This window comes from Ahaetulla prasina, chromosome 1 (genome assembly GCF_028640845.1).
Source record: "Ahaetulla prasina isolate Xishuangbanna chromosome 1, ASM2864084v1, whole genome shotgun sequence".
Taxonomy (NCBI): Eukaryota; Metazoa; Chordata; class Lepidosauria; order Squamata; family Colubridae; genus Ahaetulla; species Ahaetulla prasina.
In genome coordinates this window covers 338,515,713-338,528,606 of record NC_080539.1, presented here as the reverse complement: position 1 = coordinate 338,528,606, position 12,894 = coordinate 338,515,713, and the positions used below count along the sequence as shown (strand labels likewise).

The 12,894-nt window shown below is 38.2% G+C and overlaps 1 protein-coding gene across 10 annotated transcripts in view; it reads right to left on the bottom strand.

The window, feature by feature from the left end:
- The window catches only part of WDR20 (WD repeat domain 20), an 81,768-nt gene extending 70,418 nt beyond the window's left edge, over positions 1 to 11,350 (bottom strand). For 3 of the 10 annotated variants that reach the window (XM_058162730.1, XM_058162732.1, XM_058162733.1), the window contains exon 1: positions 11,054 to 11,350. In XM_058162730.1, coding sequence (XP_058018713.1) covers positions 11,054 to 11,317 — 264 coding nt within the window. In that variant the 5' untranslated portion in view covers positions 11,318 to 11,350. The remainder of the gene's footprint in view (positions 1 to 11,053) is intronic. The other 7 variants (XM_058162731.1, XM_058162734.1, XM_058162740.1 and 4 more) reach the window with 6 other exon arrangements.
- Positions 11,351 to 12,894: the final 1,544 nt, after the last annotated feature.

The window sequence follows — 12,894 nt, the reverse complement described above, 5'->3', positions numbered from 1 at the left end:
TAAGTGGGAGCAGAAACGACTTCTGACTTCAATGGCTTCCCCATTGAGCTTCCTTATAGAAAGCTAGTTCTGAGCATGGGAAATCTTTCTTCCTTCCCTTGCCAGCTGGCAGGCAAATAGCTGCAGCTGGGTGAGTGAAGGAGTACATGAGTAGTTGGTGCAGTGCAAGTATAGAGGGACTGGGTGTAGAAGGTGCAGCATTTCTCCACTGACATTCTTCCTGAAAGCTCCTACAAGCAAAAACTTTCCTAGTAGGAATATGGCAAGGAGCAACAGCAATCATATCCATTCTTTTCAGGTTCCCCATCAACTTGTGGGAAGCTGTCAAGGAATGTTGAAAACGAGGATCATGTGACTGTAGCTGACCAGCGCTGACCAGCAGCAGCACAATGGTGCTAAAGCAGCCAAAAATTCCCCACATTTCATCTCCTCAGGAGTAAAAGGCCTGAGCATTCTGTAAGCTAATTTATTTCTGGTACATTTGTTGAAAAGGTTTTGCCCTATGATACCTAATTACTAAGTATCAAATGGATGCAAGTATTTTATCAGTATTAATAGCTGAACCTAAACATTAAAGAGATGTATCAGTGCCTCTTAATAGACGCTGGAACCTTCTCCCCAATAGAAAAGCATTCACAATTGCCTAGACCTAGACTGTCAGATGCCCCCAGGCTGTATATGTACTCTCTCCAGGAAGTGAAGCAGTCTTAGATTACCACTCAAAAAGCTCACCTCACCAAGCACTCTGTCAATTTATAACCTACGATTAATTTATAATCATAACCTACTACTAGATAAAGTAGAAAGATGTGGGTTAGACAGCACCACCACCAGATGGATTCGTAACTGGCTGACCAACCGCACTCAACGTGTAGTCCTCAACGGAACTACATCCACATGGAGGGAAGTATGCAGTGGAGTACCTCAAGGCTCTGTTTTAGGCCCAGTACTCTTCAACATCTTCATCAATGACTTGGACGAGGGGATAGATGGGGAACTCATCAAATTTGCAGATGACACCAAGCTGGCAGGAATAGCCAACACTCAAGAAGATAGGCTCAAATTACAGAAAGATTTTGACAGACTTGAACATTGGGCGCTATCTAACAAAATGAAATTCAACAGTGAAAAAAATAAGGTTCTACATTTAGGCAAAAAAAAAATGCACAGGTACTGTATATGTGGTACCTTGCTCAATAGTAGTACCTGTGAGAGGGATCTTGGGAGTCCTAGTGGACCCAGATTGTTGGGGGGCAATAAGTTGACTTTGTATATAGTATACAAATGGATGAAGACTATTGCTTGACATAGTGTAAGCCGCCCTGAGTCTTCGGAGAAGGGCGGGATATAAATGCAAAAAAAAAATGAATTTAAATGAAATTTTATGAAAATGTTGGATAACCATCTGTCTGAGATGATGTAGGGTTTCCTGCCTGGGCAGGGGGTTGAACTAGAAGGTCTCCAAGGTCCCTTCCAACTCTGTTGTTGTTGTTGTTATTATTATTAATTTCCTAAAGATCAATAGGTTAAAACTCTTTCCAAATAATATTACAAGATGTCACCCTCAAGACTTTAGATTCTGTCCAACCAATTCCAAACAATTGCAGTGATTTTAACTGTAAAAATCTCATAGTAACCCATTAATGGATCTTTCCACTTAGAAAGAAGCTGAGTCTTTTTAAAAAGGATTGTCAGATAGACCTTTATGGAAAAATAAGGATAGAGAAGTAACTCTGCTTCACCTCTTTGAATATAGGCTGAAATTTGGGCTTAAGCCTCTAACTAATTAGATTCATTCTAGAAATCAAAGGAACCAAAATTGAGCTATTTACATTTTTTTCCTCTTATGACAGATTAAGTACTCTGAAATAGAAATCAGATGTGACGGGATGCCCCACCACCACACACACAGGCACATGATGACCTAGACAAGTCCACTGTTCCCATGGAAGCCATGAAATCCTAAGCCTCCTCAGAACGACCCCGGGGATGAAGTGCTGAAATCACCCAGGATAAACATATCATATGGTATATCAATCATTACCCTAAGGTAAGACTGACAGCTCAGGCCAGGATGCCACTGTGCAGATGGAAGGGTGCTCCAACAGTAGCATCCTTATCTTGCTCTTGTATCTCAACTGCTATAGAAATGGACAGGTTTATAGATAATACATCTGACAACACATTATCTTGGAAAGCAATTAACCAGCTCAGGTTCAATAGTACATGATGGGTATTCGGGATGCATGGGTAATTACAAGTTTGAGGTATGAGCTACTGCGAACAATGCCTATTCTTGCTTTCCAATATTTATAATCTATCTAAATAAGGTTACTGATCAGAGTAACTAATGAAAAACGTCTGTCTATTCCACATGTCAAAGCAAATTATTAGGACAAACTAGGAAGAGGATAGAGCATGATATACAGAATATGTAAACCAGAAATACACACTGAATTTTGCTGAATCCCAAACTGAATCAGACCACTCTATAGAAATTATATGTCCGTGATGGCGAACCTATGGCACGCGTGCTAGAGGTGGTACGTAGAGCCCTCTCTGTGGGCACGTGCACTGTCACCAGCTGCTCTTATGGTTTCTGCTGGAGCACCGGAAACTTGAAGACCAGATGGCCGGTGCGCATGCGTGAGCCAGCCACCTGGTCTTTAGGTTTCCAGCACGCACATGCATGCTGTCCCCCAGGTCTTTGCACCTGTAGGAGCGCTGAAAACCAGCATGCGCATTGGCCACCTGGTCTTCAGGTTTCCGGCACTCTGGCACACTCTGGGCACTTGGTGCCAAAAAGGTTCACTATCACTGCTGTATGTCTTTACAAATGAAGAGAGAATGCCTTCAAAATTTTGAAGAGAAAAGGATTTCTTTCTGGCACCCTTGTCCTGTCTGCTGTCCTGGTCGTCTACTTAAGTATCCACCTGCCAGCCAGCATAACTGCTCCTTTCACTCTCTTTTCTTAGCCCAAGTAACTCATAACAAATGATTTTCAGAGTGAGGAGCAATGATCTAACTGCTGTAGCAATTGTTTGGCTTGCAGCTGCATAGATGGCTACCATGATTATCTCATTCATGATATCTAACACTGAAGACCTCATTCTGAAGCATTTAATCCAGGAAGGAGTGATGAAATTGCAGTCACTGAGTAACAGGCAATGCAATATATAGCATGAGAACCTGGTATCAATCCAATGTTGTTTTCTATTCATTCACCTAAAGCTACCTCTTTCCTCAGCCTTGCTGACAGGATTATAACACAAGGGTTCTTTTAATAAGGTTCTGCATTAACACTTTTTAGGACTATGCCCCTTCAATTTTCCTTCCTTATATATCTAATAAATCTCTACACTTACCCACCATTCAACTCTTAATTAAGGAGCAAGTGTTACAATAGGTATTCTTTTCATACAAACTGCCTGCCAAACAAAATAAGAGTCGTATCTGTGTGGTTCAACAGCCCACACATCTTTCAAAACCAAAAATCAAACCAAAATTATACTGTATCCCAATGATTTCAAATTTGGTAAAATGTATCTCCAAATAAGAACCAATGTGCCTGCAAAAGTAAAGATGTAGCATCTTTGTATGTAAATAATTTATAAAGCTCCATCATTCAAACTCCCATAACTATTTGCTGCATCTTGGCTTCTTCCTCGTAACAAAGTCTCCTAAATTTTCAATTTGTCCTGATGTATATTTAAAAGTAAATCATTGGATTTAGTTATATCTCCCATATATAAAGTTTTGGTTTCAATATGACCCTGACAAATTGATTGGCGTCTGAACTTGACCAAATCAAACTATATCCTGAATTAAAATCACATGCCTATTTTAAGTCAATATCATGTTATTGATGAACCTTTGGTTTTATAGTAATATTAGGACTGAAACAAGAGTTTTCAATTTGCAGAGGGTCTCCACCATAACAATAAGATAGTCCCTCATTCTACTTTTACACACTGATCAATATAGTTCTGATCGTTCTCTTCCTTTCCTAGCATAGATGACATTACACATGCAAGTTTCCATAACCATTTTTCAGCAGTATTCAGGAGATAAGCTGTTACTACAATCTAGTAGTGTATTTTCCTTCTTTTGGATAGTCAGCTTTGATCATTGTTGCTGCCTTTCTCCAAACAGGAGACAAGGTAGTAAGATGATGGATAAATCAAGGGCAATTATATAATCATGAAGGGAACAGCAACAATAAAGCATCAATGATAACTAGGAAGGAGAAATCTTAACTAGGTGATAGAATTCAGCTACAAAGTTGAAAATCTGTTGCAATCATTCCTTCTCCTTTATTGACCTTACAAATATCAACTTTCCCAAATGACTAAACTAAATAACAGGCAACAATTATAAAAGTTGCAAGTTAGTAGCAGCTGCAAAATGTTTGGCATTATGTTAGGAAGAAATGCTTTGGAACCCTAAGAATACATCAGCTGTCCGCACACATCTTGTTAAGGCAGCTGGGTCTTTCTACAGGATCTGTGGCTGCTCACTGCTTTAATGAATTGCAGTCAGATGTTATGTCTGTACTCACATATGTGCCAAAGTACCTAAATCCGAAACACTGCACATTTCTGTTATCCAATTTATTTTGGGGTATTTTTAAATGTATGCAAAAATGTTTTAACTTCCTTAAAATGGAGAAGATTCTATAAGCAGTGAGGCAGAAAATAAGTCAAAGCCCATGAATAAGATCATCAATGAGCCTGCAATTCAATTTTTATAGACCTGCTAAAATAATTTCTATGTTGAGCTTTTTCTAGAAAAAAACTAGAACCCCAAAAGAAGTAATCCAGTATTAAACAAATATAAAAGTAATTAGCCTTGATTATGAAACAAAAAAGGAAACTAGTTAATCTGGTCAAGTAACATTTAGAAGTTTGGTTTCTAAATATTATTAGTAGCACTGAAAAGTATTTACATTTTCTAAAAATGGTATCTTCTATGCATAGTGCATTGCTATTCAGACAGAGACAGAAAATGCAGATTATTGGCATGGATTGATTCATCAAATTATATTATTCTTATATTCAATCTGTTTCCCCATAATCAGTGGGCTCAATGTAAGAGTTCCATTATATTAACATTTAAACTCCTGAACAGCTTGGGACGGGATACTCTGAAGAAAGCTTTCTTCTTTATCCACTTCTGTATACAGTAAACATCTGAGATTCTGTTACTGGTGCCTTGATAATGGTGATATCCAGACAACAAAGGTTCCCAGATACAACAGCTCTTTAGTCCTGGGACGCTGCTCAAAAAAGAAACAGGATCCAACTAGAGTCACCACACTATTCTTCAACAATCATGATCAATATTCTAGATCTCATTTGCCAAAGAATATACATACATGATATTAATATTGCTAAGACAAAGACATTGGTTAAGTGACAGAAAATATAGAAGAATTATTTTTCTGATTATCTCAAAATCTTCAAGGATATACCACATTTTTTAAAAAACGTACTATATGTACTGTTCCCATAAAAGAAATGTACAGTTGTAACTAACTACAACAAGAAACATGTTTACTGCAGGAACAGCCATTTCCTTGTAATATCTCTGGAGACATGATTCAAGGAACCAATGAACTCTTGCCTATAGATATAAACAAGATAGGGAATAAAGCTGAAGTCAAATGCAGTTATCCTATTGTGCAGAAAATAAAGTCTCTGTCCATGTCAGATTGTATATATCGCTAAGAAATGTCATATTAGTATAAAGTGTGAAAAATAAACATGCTCCTTGAACATAGTTATAGATCTAAAAAGCAACACTACCTCAGCCAATTTTCTGGATTATTTTTCTACATAATTTCTGCAGAACCATCATAAATCAGGCTGAGGAACCTGATAACAGTCCAGAGTTCAGACCAGTTTCTCCACCTACCCAGGCAGACTAGATGATGTTGGGGCAAGTTAAACAAATGGAAACCACACCCTCTGGTAGCACACTTCTCACCTCCATGATCAGGAGCCACCATTCTCTATTTTCTCTCATGGACAGAAAATAATGCTTTCGGCATATAAGATGAACTCGAAAGTTCATGCAAATAAAATAGGGAACCAGTGAACACAGCTATAAACTGTCCTACTTGTTCCCTCATTAGGAAAAGCATGGCACTTGCTTTTCCTAACAAGGGATTTCCACCTGGCAATCCAAGTGGAGTCCTTGCAGGAGTGACTGTCAATTTCAGCCACACCATACCTTTCTCTTTTGTGGCAAGGTATCATCTGTACCATAACAATAACATAAACTGCTAAGAGATTAGTCAGGAGACAAAGAAGAGTTTAATCTATGTTTTAAAATAAATTCCATAATTGTATATATACAGAAGATATCTGTATATAAATCTGTATATTTCAGCTAAAATCTTTCACCACTGACACAAATCAATTTAGCTAAAAATCTTAGAAAACCACTAATTTTGAAAGTTCACAGTAAAGGAATGTGTTTAAGAAGACAAGGAGACAAGAATATAGTACCAATTCTATAGGCTATTTAATTACAGCAATGGGCAAATCAAACCAAACTGCAGCGTTTTATCTATATGAACAGCTGTGAGACAGATATCCAGCATATTATGGGAAACAATTTAAGATAATATGCAGTATAAGAAAGCAAAAGAACAAATTTGGGATACAGCAAAAAAACCTGGTAAATATAAATATTGATATACAGAAATAGATTCAAATTTACAGAACCTATTTTCAGAATATAAAACATACTAAAAAAAATCCTCTCTATCAGACAGTTCTTTCAAGTCAGTTAAGAAAATACAAGTTCATAATGGCTAAACAGTTGACTGACATGCAAAGGAAATACAGAATACCATTAGTAAGCAAATCATTTCAGAAAAAATACACTGTCAAGCATCCTTATTATAACCCTACCAAACTCTAACTATCCATAGAAGGTTGTGATTTTGGATAGGGCTTGCCAAATGTATTCACAGCTGAAATAATATTGGAATCATTTATATTGAAAGTAAATAAAACAATAAAATACAAAAAGTAACTAAAGAAACAAATTAACAAACAGAACAAATCATTCTATTAAAATATTTGCTACCCAAAACAAACTCTGGCATAGAAAAGAAAATCTTGGGACCTTCTAGGGAGGCCAGACAAAGACAAGCACCGCTGATAAACCCTCTACTGTGGACATAGGATTTTTTTTAGAAATAGTAATACATCAAATGCATGAAAAAGGGGGTTTCAAGTTAAGTTTGATTCCAGGAATTTTCTTAGAGACAATATTGTTAATACTGTTGGCAACAATATTGAAATTGTTTGCCACTTTCTTCTTATGGCACAAGGGAGGAAACATATCTAAGCTCCCAAATAAGATGAGGAAGGGGATGGTATTCCAAAATTTGAAAACAGTTTGAAGCAATATAGTTATCATCAAATATACCTTTCAAACAATATTCAAAGGCAGTCCCATATACAATATACTACAGGCAGTCTTCAACTTGCAACCACAAATTGAGTCCAAAATGTCTGTTGCTAAGCATGACAGTTTTGTTGCTAAGCATTTTGCCCCATTTTACAACCTTTCTTACCACATCTGTTAAGTGAATCACTGCAGCTGTTAACTTAGCACCATGGTTGTTAAGTGAATCTGGCTTCAACCAGAACCTTGACTTTGGTTGTCAGGAGGTCACAAAAGGTGATCACATTTTCACTGGACACTGCAACCATCATATATACATGCCAGTTGGCAAGCATCCAAATTTTGATCACAGGACCACTGAGATACAGCAACCATTGTGTGAAAACTGGTCGTAATTTTTTTCAGTACAGTTAACTTCCAATGGTCACCAAACCAATGATTATAAGTTGAAGAGTCCCTGTATAGTGCCCCATAAGTTGTCATTTATGTTAACTACTATGCAAATGTATTTATATACATGTATATATATAATGTATTTATATTAAATAATCCAGAATAGAATTTTGAGTAACATGCACACAGACATAACACAAGACATTTATACAACTCAGCTAGAGAAAAGGACTAAGGAAGACATGATAGCAGTATTCCAGTATTTGAGGGGCTGCCAAAAAGAAGAAGGGGGTCAACTTAATTTCTAAAGCACCAGAAGGCAAGACAAGAAACAATGGATAGAAACTAATCAAGGAGAGAAACAACCTGGAATTAAGGAAAAACTTTCTAACAGTGAGAACAATTAACCAGTGGAACAGCTTGCCTTCAGAAGTTGACAGTGCTTCATCACTGGAGGTTTTTAAGAAGACACTGGAGAGCCATTTGCTCAAATTGTATAGGGTTTCCTGCCTGACCAAGGGGCTGGACTGGAAGACCTCCAAGGCCCCTTCCAGCTTTATTCTGATTTCAGCTTTGCAATAAAAAATTAGTAAGATAAGATCATAAATGTGTTTTCCAACAGAATGTTAACAAGACTGTGAAATAATAGTTTTCATTACAATGAAAGAACAGAAAAATATGAAGTTTAAAACTGTAAAAGTCAGAGAACCTATATATTTCTGTTAGTTATTTTAACTGCAGTCTGGGTTTCTTTCAAGACTGAAGCAGATGGACATAATTTCAAATTGTAGACCATCTGCCTCTGATTCCAAGAGTATCTTATTAGAAGGCAACTGCTTACTTCATTTGAAGTCCATTATCGTATGTAGAGAAAGCCAAAATAGTTAAAATCATCTTGTCTAAATGAAGGTCAGAAAACTTCTTTGATTTAAATCATGAATTGTATTAATCTTAATCCTAACATACTATTAGAATAAAACAATTTAAAAATCTGGCATAAACATCTGTATGGATACATTGTTTTAAACTTTAATGAAACTTTTATTCTAGAAGCTATTAGTAATTTGGTATATTTATTAGACAGACTATTTCCACTACCACATTTGTAGTAAGCTTACTGGTTTTTATTCATCATTGGATTATATGATACCTTAACCAACCTGATGGACTCCAGATACCATCTAGTATGATTTGAAAGACTCTTCTCAAACAAGAATTCACCGTTCAGTATCTATCCAGTGGTCATAGAGTATGAACATTCATTTTAAATCTGTCACTGATTGTTATATAAGATGTACAACACACATATAAATGTTAAGACTTGGCTGCTATGTATGCATCAACTTTAACAAAGATTCTTATTTCCTACCCATATTTTATGACACATATCATCACTTTGAAATCCAGGGCACTCATAAATAAAGTGTGAGCAAACGTTATTTTCCACTGAAAAGACTGAGCACATCTACTTTCAACAGCAGAAAAGTAGCAAGTATAGTAGAAGTGTGATATTTCCACAAATGCTTGACTATGTATCATTTATTACAGAATATTTTACATCAACTTTTTCCAATCTGACACATTCTAGCTCACGTTTAACTGTGGATCCATCACAAGCTAACAAGAGCATTACCATGCTGCCTATTAATGATGGAGGATATTGTCCAACATATTGGAAGACACAACTGTGAATTTAGCCTTTTCTGAACACTGTGTAACATCTTCACTATTAAACAAATATATATTCAATATTTCTCAATATTTTCCCTTGACCTGCTAGAATACTTAGGACAAATTCTTTAGCATCAAATGCATCTATCTGTCTATACCTAAATCCTTTATCTTTGGTTTAGCTATTACATTCAATATTTTAGTAAAATATACAGCTTGACTACTGCAGCACATCTGAATTCAGTGCTAACACATTATGTAAATCATGTAAAACATATTGTGTTCAAACTAATCAGAACTAAAATCAATGTATTAACTAAATAATTATATTGCATGACCTGTATACTGCATGAACTGTTACATTTACCTCATATAATATGCATTCAAAGGAATTTAATGTTTTGTTAACTACGTTAAGTCAAAGACTCAAAATATATTTATCACACTTTTACAAAGTAAAGGCTTCATGAAGTATATTATCAAAAAGCTAACTTGTAATCACCTTATTAAACCTATGAAAAGGTCTGCTCCTGTTTCTATTTCGCTATCTGACAAAATACTTTTTCACCCTGTAACTAAGGTACTTTTAAACATATTACATTCATATTTGAAGCTTTTTCTCTGAAAAGCTCAAGCAGCATATGCAGCACTCCCTTCTCCAATAATTTCACAATGATACTATGAAGTACATTGTAGGACCAGAACTACCACTAAATTTGGTGACTGAATGGCTATTTAACCTGGGTCTTTAACAACACATGCCAAGTTCAAACAGTAAAACACCTAGTTCTGACAGATGCATGATCTTAAGGACTATTCCGACCTCTGAAAATCGTTCCTTACCATATCTAACACTTTGCACAAGGGAAAACCAACCCACAAATCCAGACACAAAACCACAAATACTTTTTTGACAAGTAGAAAAGATGTTCACAGATCAACTCTCTCTTTCATTTGAAAGATATTCCTCTTGTGGCTTCAACATTCACCGAGCACTAGACTAAGTACAATTTTAGCAATTTTTTTTTAAAATTTTTTTAAAAAACCGTGAGTTCTATCATTGCCCTCGGGAGCATAATCCAACATTTATTTTAGAGGGTATCTGCTTTCAGCTTTCACAAAGCTCAAAGAGCATCTGCGCTGCCTTAGGGGAATGATATCAAAACTTTGCAAAGAACGCCCCCCTCCCTTAAAATAATAATAAAAAAAGCAAACCCGACCCATCCATTTAGCTTTTAGAATCCCGCGTAATGTGCCCGGCTGAGCTAAACTGTAATAACTTTGCCTCCGCAAAACCAAGAGCAAGCCTCCTATTTCCGAGGTAAATCACTTCCATTCGGAAACGACAAGGGAGTAGGAGCCTGTATCAACGGGGGGGGGGGGAATAAACCGGCGAGGAAACGCCTTGTTGACAACCTGAGTTTGCTACCCCACCCGGCCGACCCCTTGCTAGGGATCAGCTAAGAGCCGGAAGACCCGTCCCCCTTGTGCCTCCTTCTCACCCACCCACCCACCCACCCCCAGCAGTGCTGACCAACGGCGCTCCCCTCCCTCCTCTTCGGCGCGTTACCTTGCGGACCCCCTTGTATATGTAGAAGTAAAGCTCCCGGCCCACATTGAAGCAGAGCCGGTCCCCATTGCCACTCTGATCGTTGACGTTGACGAAGGAGACGCGAACGGGATTGGAGCCCTGCGAATTGAAAGGCACCCGGTTGGGCCGGCTGTACTCCGAGTGGCTCAGGAGCTTGTAGAGCCCCTCGCGGGTGGTAAACTGGGTCTTAATCTCGTTCATCTCCTTCCCTCCTCCCTCCGCCGCCATCTTGGAAAGGAGCATTCATCGTCTTCCAGTACCCGGATGAAAGGCCAGCGCGCAGACGCAGCAAAGAGGGAAACTGTTTCTCCTGTCTGAAAGCGCATGAAGGGAAGCTGGCGAAACGTTCGTGCCATGGAGTAGGAGGGGCGAAGCCTTTCCCTGTTTACCGCGATGCTGCGCATGCGTCAGTCCGGCCTGGTGCAACGGGATGAGGTGGAAAAGATTAAAAGCGACGAGTTTTCGGAGTGAAGGAAGTGATGGAAAGATTAAGAGAGATGAGTTTTCGGAGTGAGCATGCGCCGAACGGGAAACTACTTCCTGGTGCTTTTGCGTTGCAATTTTGTATTTGATAGAGGAAAGTTGCAGCAAGCGCTCCATAGGTACTTCTGTACGGAAAATAATGCAGATTAACTGCGGATGCGTATTTGGAAAATATATTGCACACCTTTTTCGTAGCTCAATTCGTACTATATTCTTCACTTGTATTACTGCGGATTGTATAACAGCTGTTAAATCCAGTGATTCAACTTTTGGTTACTCAATCTTCACAGATAAATAACATACATTCTTTTCTTTTCTTTTTTTTTACATTTATATCCCGCCCTTCTCCGAAGACTCAGGGCGGCTTACAGTGTGTAAGGCAATAGTCTCATTCTATTTGTATATTTACAAAGTCAACTTATTGCCCCCCCAACAATCTGGGTCCTTTGTTGCTGCTTGCCACTCAAGACTGGGGAGGATTTTCTGTATAAATGCATTTATGAATACAATGGAAAGTTACCACACCTCTGTTAAAATGCCAGTGTTTTGTAAATGAAAAAAAAAATCAGATCAAGATAAATCACTTTGGAATTTTTTTCATCCTTAGTATACACACAAAGTGTACAATTCAATTGAAAAATCTTTTAGGGGGAAAATATTCTAGAACGTGGCTGCATAAGTGTTCACAGCCTCTTATAAGTAGGAATGTGGCTGTGTTCAGAATCACGTTCAAACTGATGTTAATACCTGTCATCAATTAAAGTGACACTGATCAAGCCAATATAAAGTTCAGCTGTTGTAGGATTTTTCTGACATTTACGCAATTGCCTCTTCCAACAAAAGCCATGGTCTAAAACCCTAACCCTAACCATAACAGCTTACAAAGCATCAAAGTGATCTTACTGTGGGAAAGTATCAGGAGAAGGATATAAAAATTTCCCAAGGCATTGGATATACCATGAAACCAGTGGTGGGATTCAAATAATTTAACAACCGGTTCGCCCAGGGTCAGGTTGGCTCATCCCTATCCTCCAGCTCCACTGCACATGTGGGATGAGCCTCCCGCAACAGTCAACCTGACCCTGAGTGAACCGGTTATTAAATTACCTCCCCACCTTGCTATTAAAGTGGATCCTGGGCACTGCACTGCAATGGAGAAATGGGAAATGGAGCAGCCGACATGAGGGAAGGAGGAGGAGCAAGGAAAGAGAAAGTGGCCTCCTCCTACTCTCACCCCGGCTGCTCCTTTGCCCGTTTCTCCATTGCAGTGCTGTGGAGCTTACCCCACTTACTACCACCCAGATGCCCTCGCTTCCCCCAAGAAAGGTGGTTAAAGA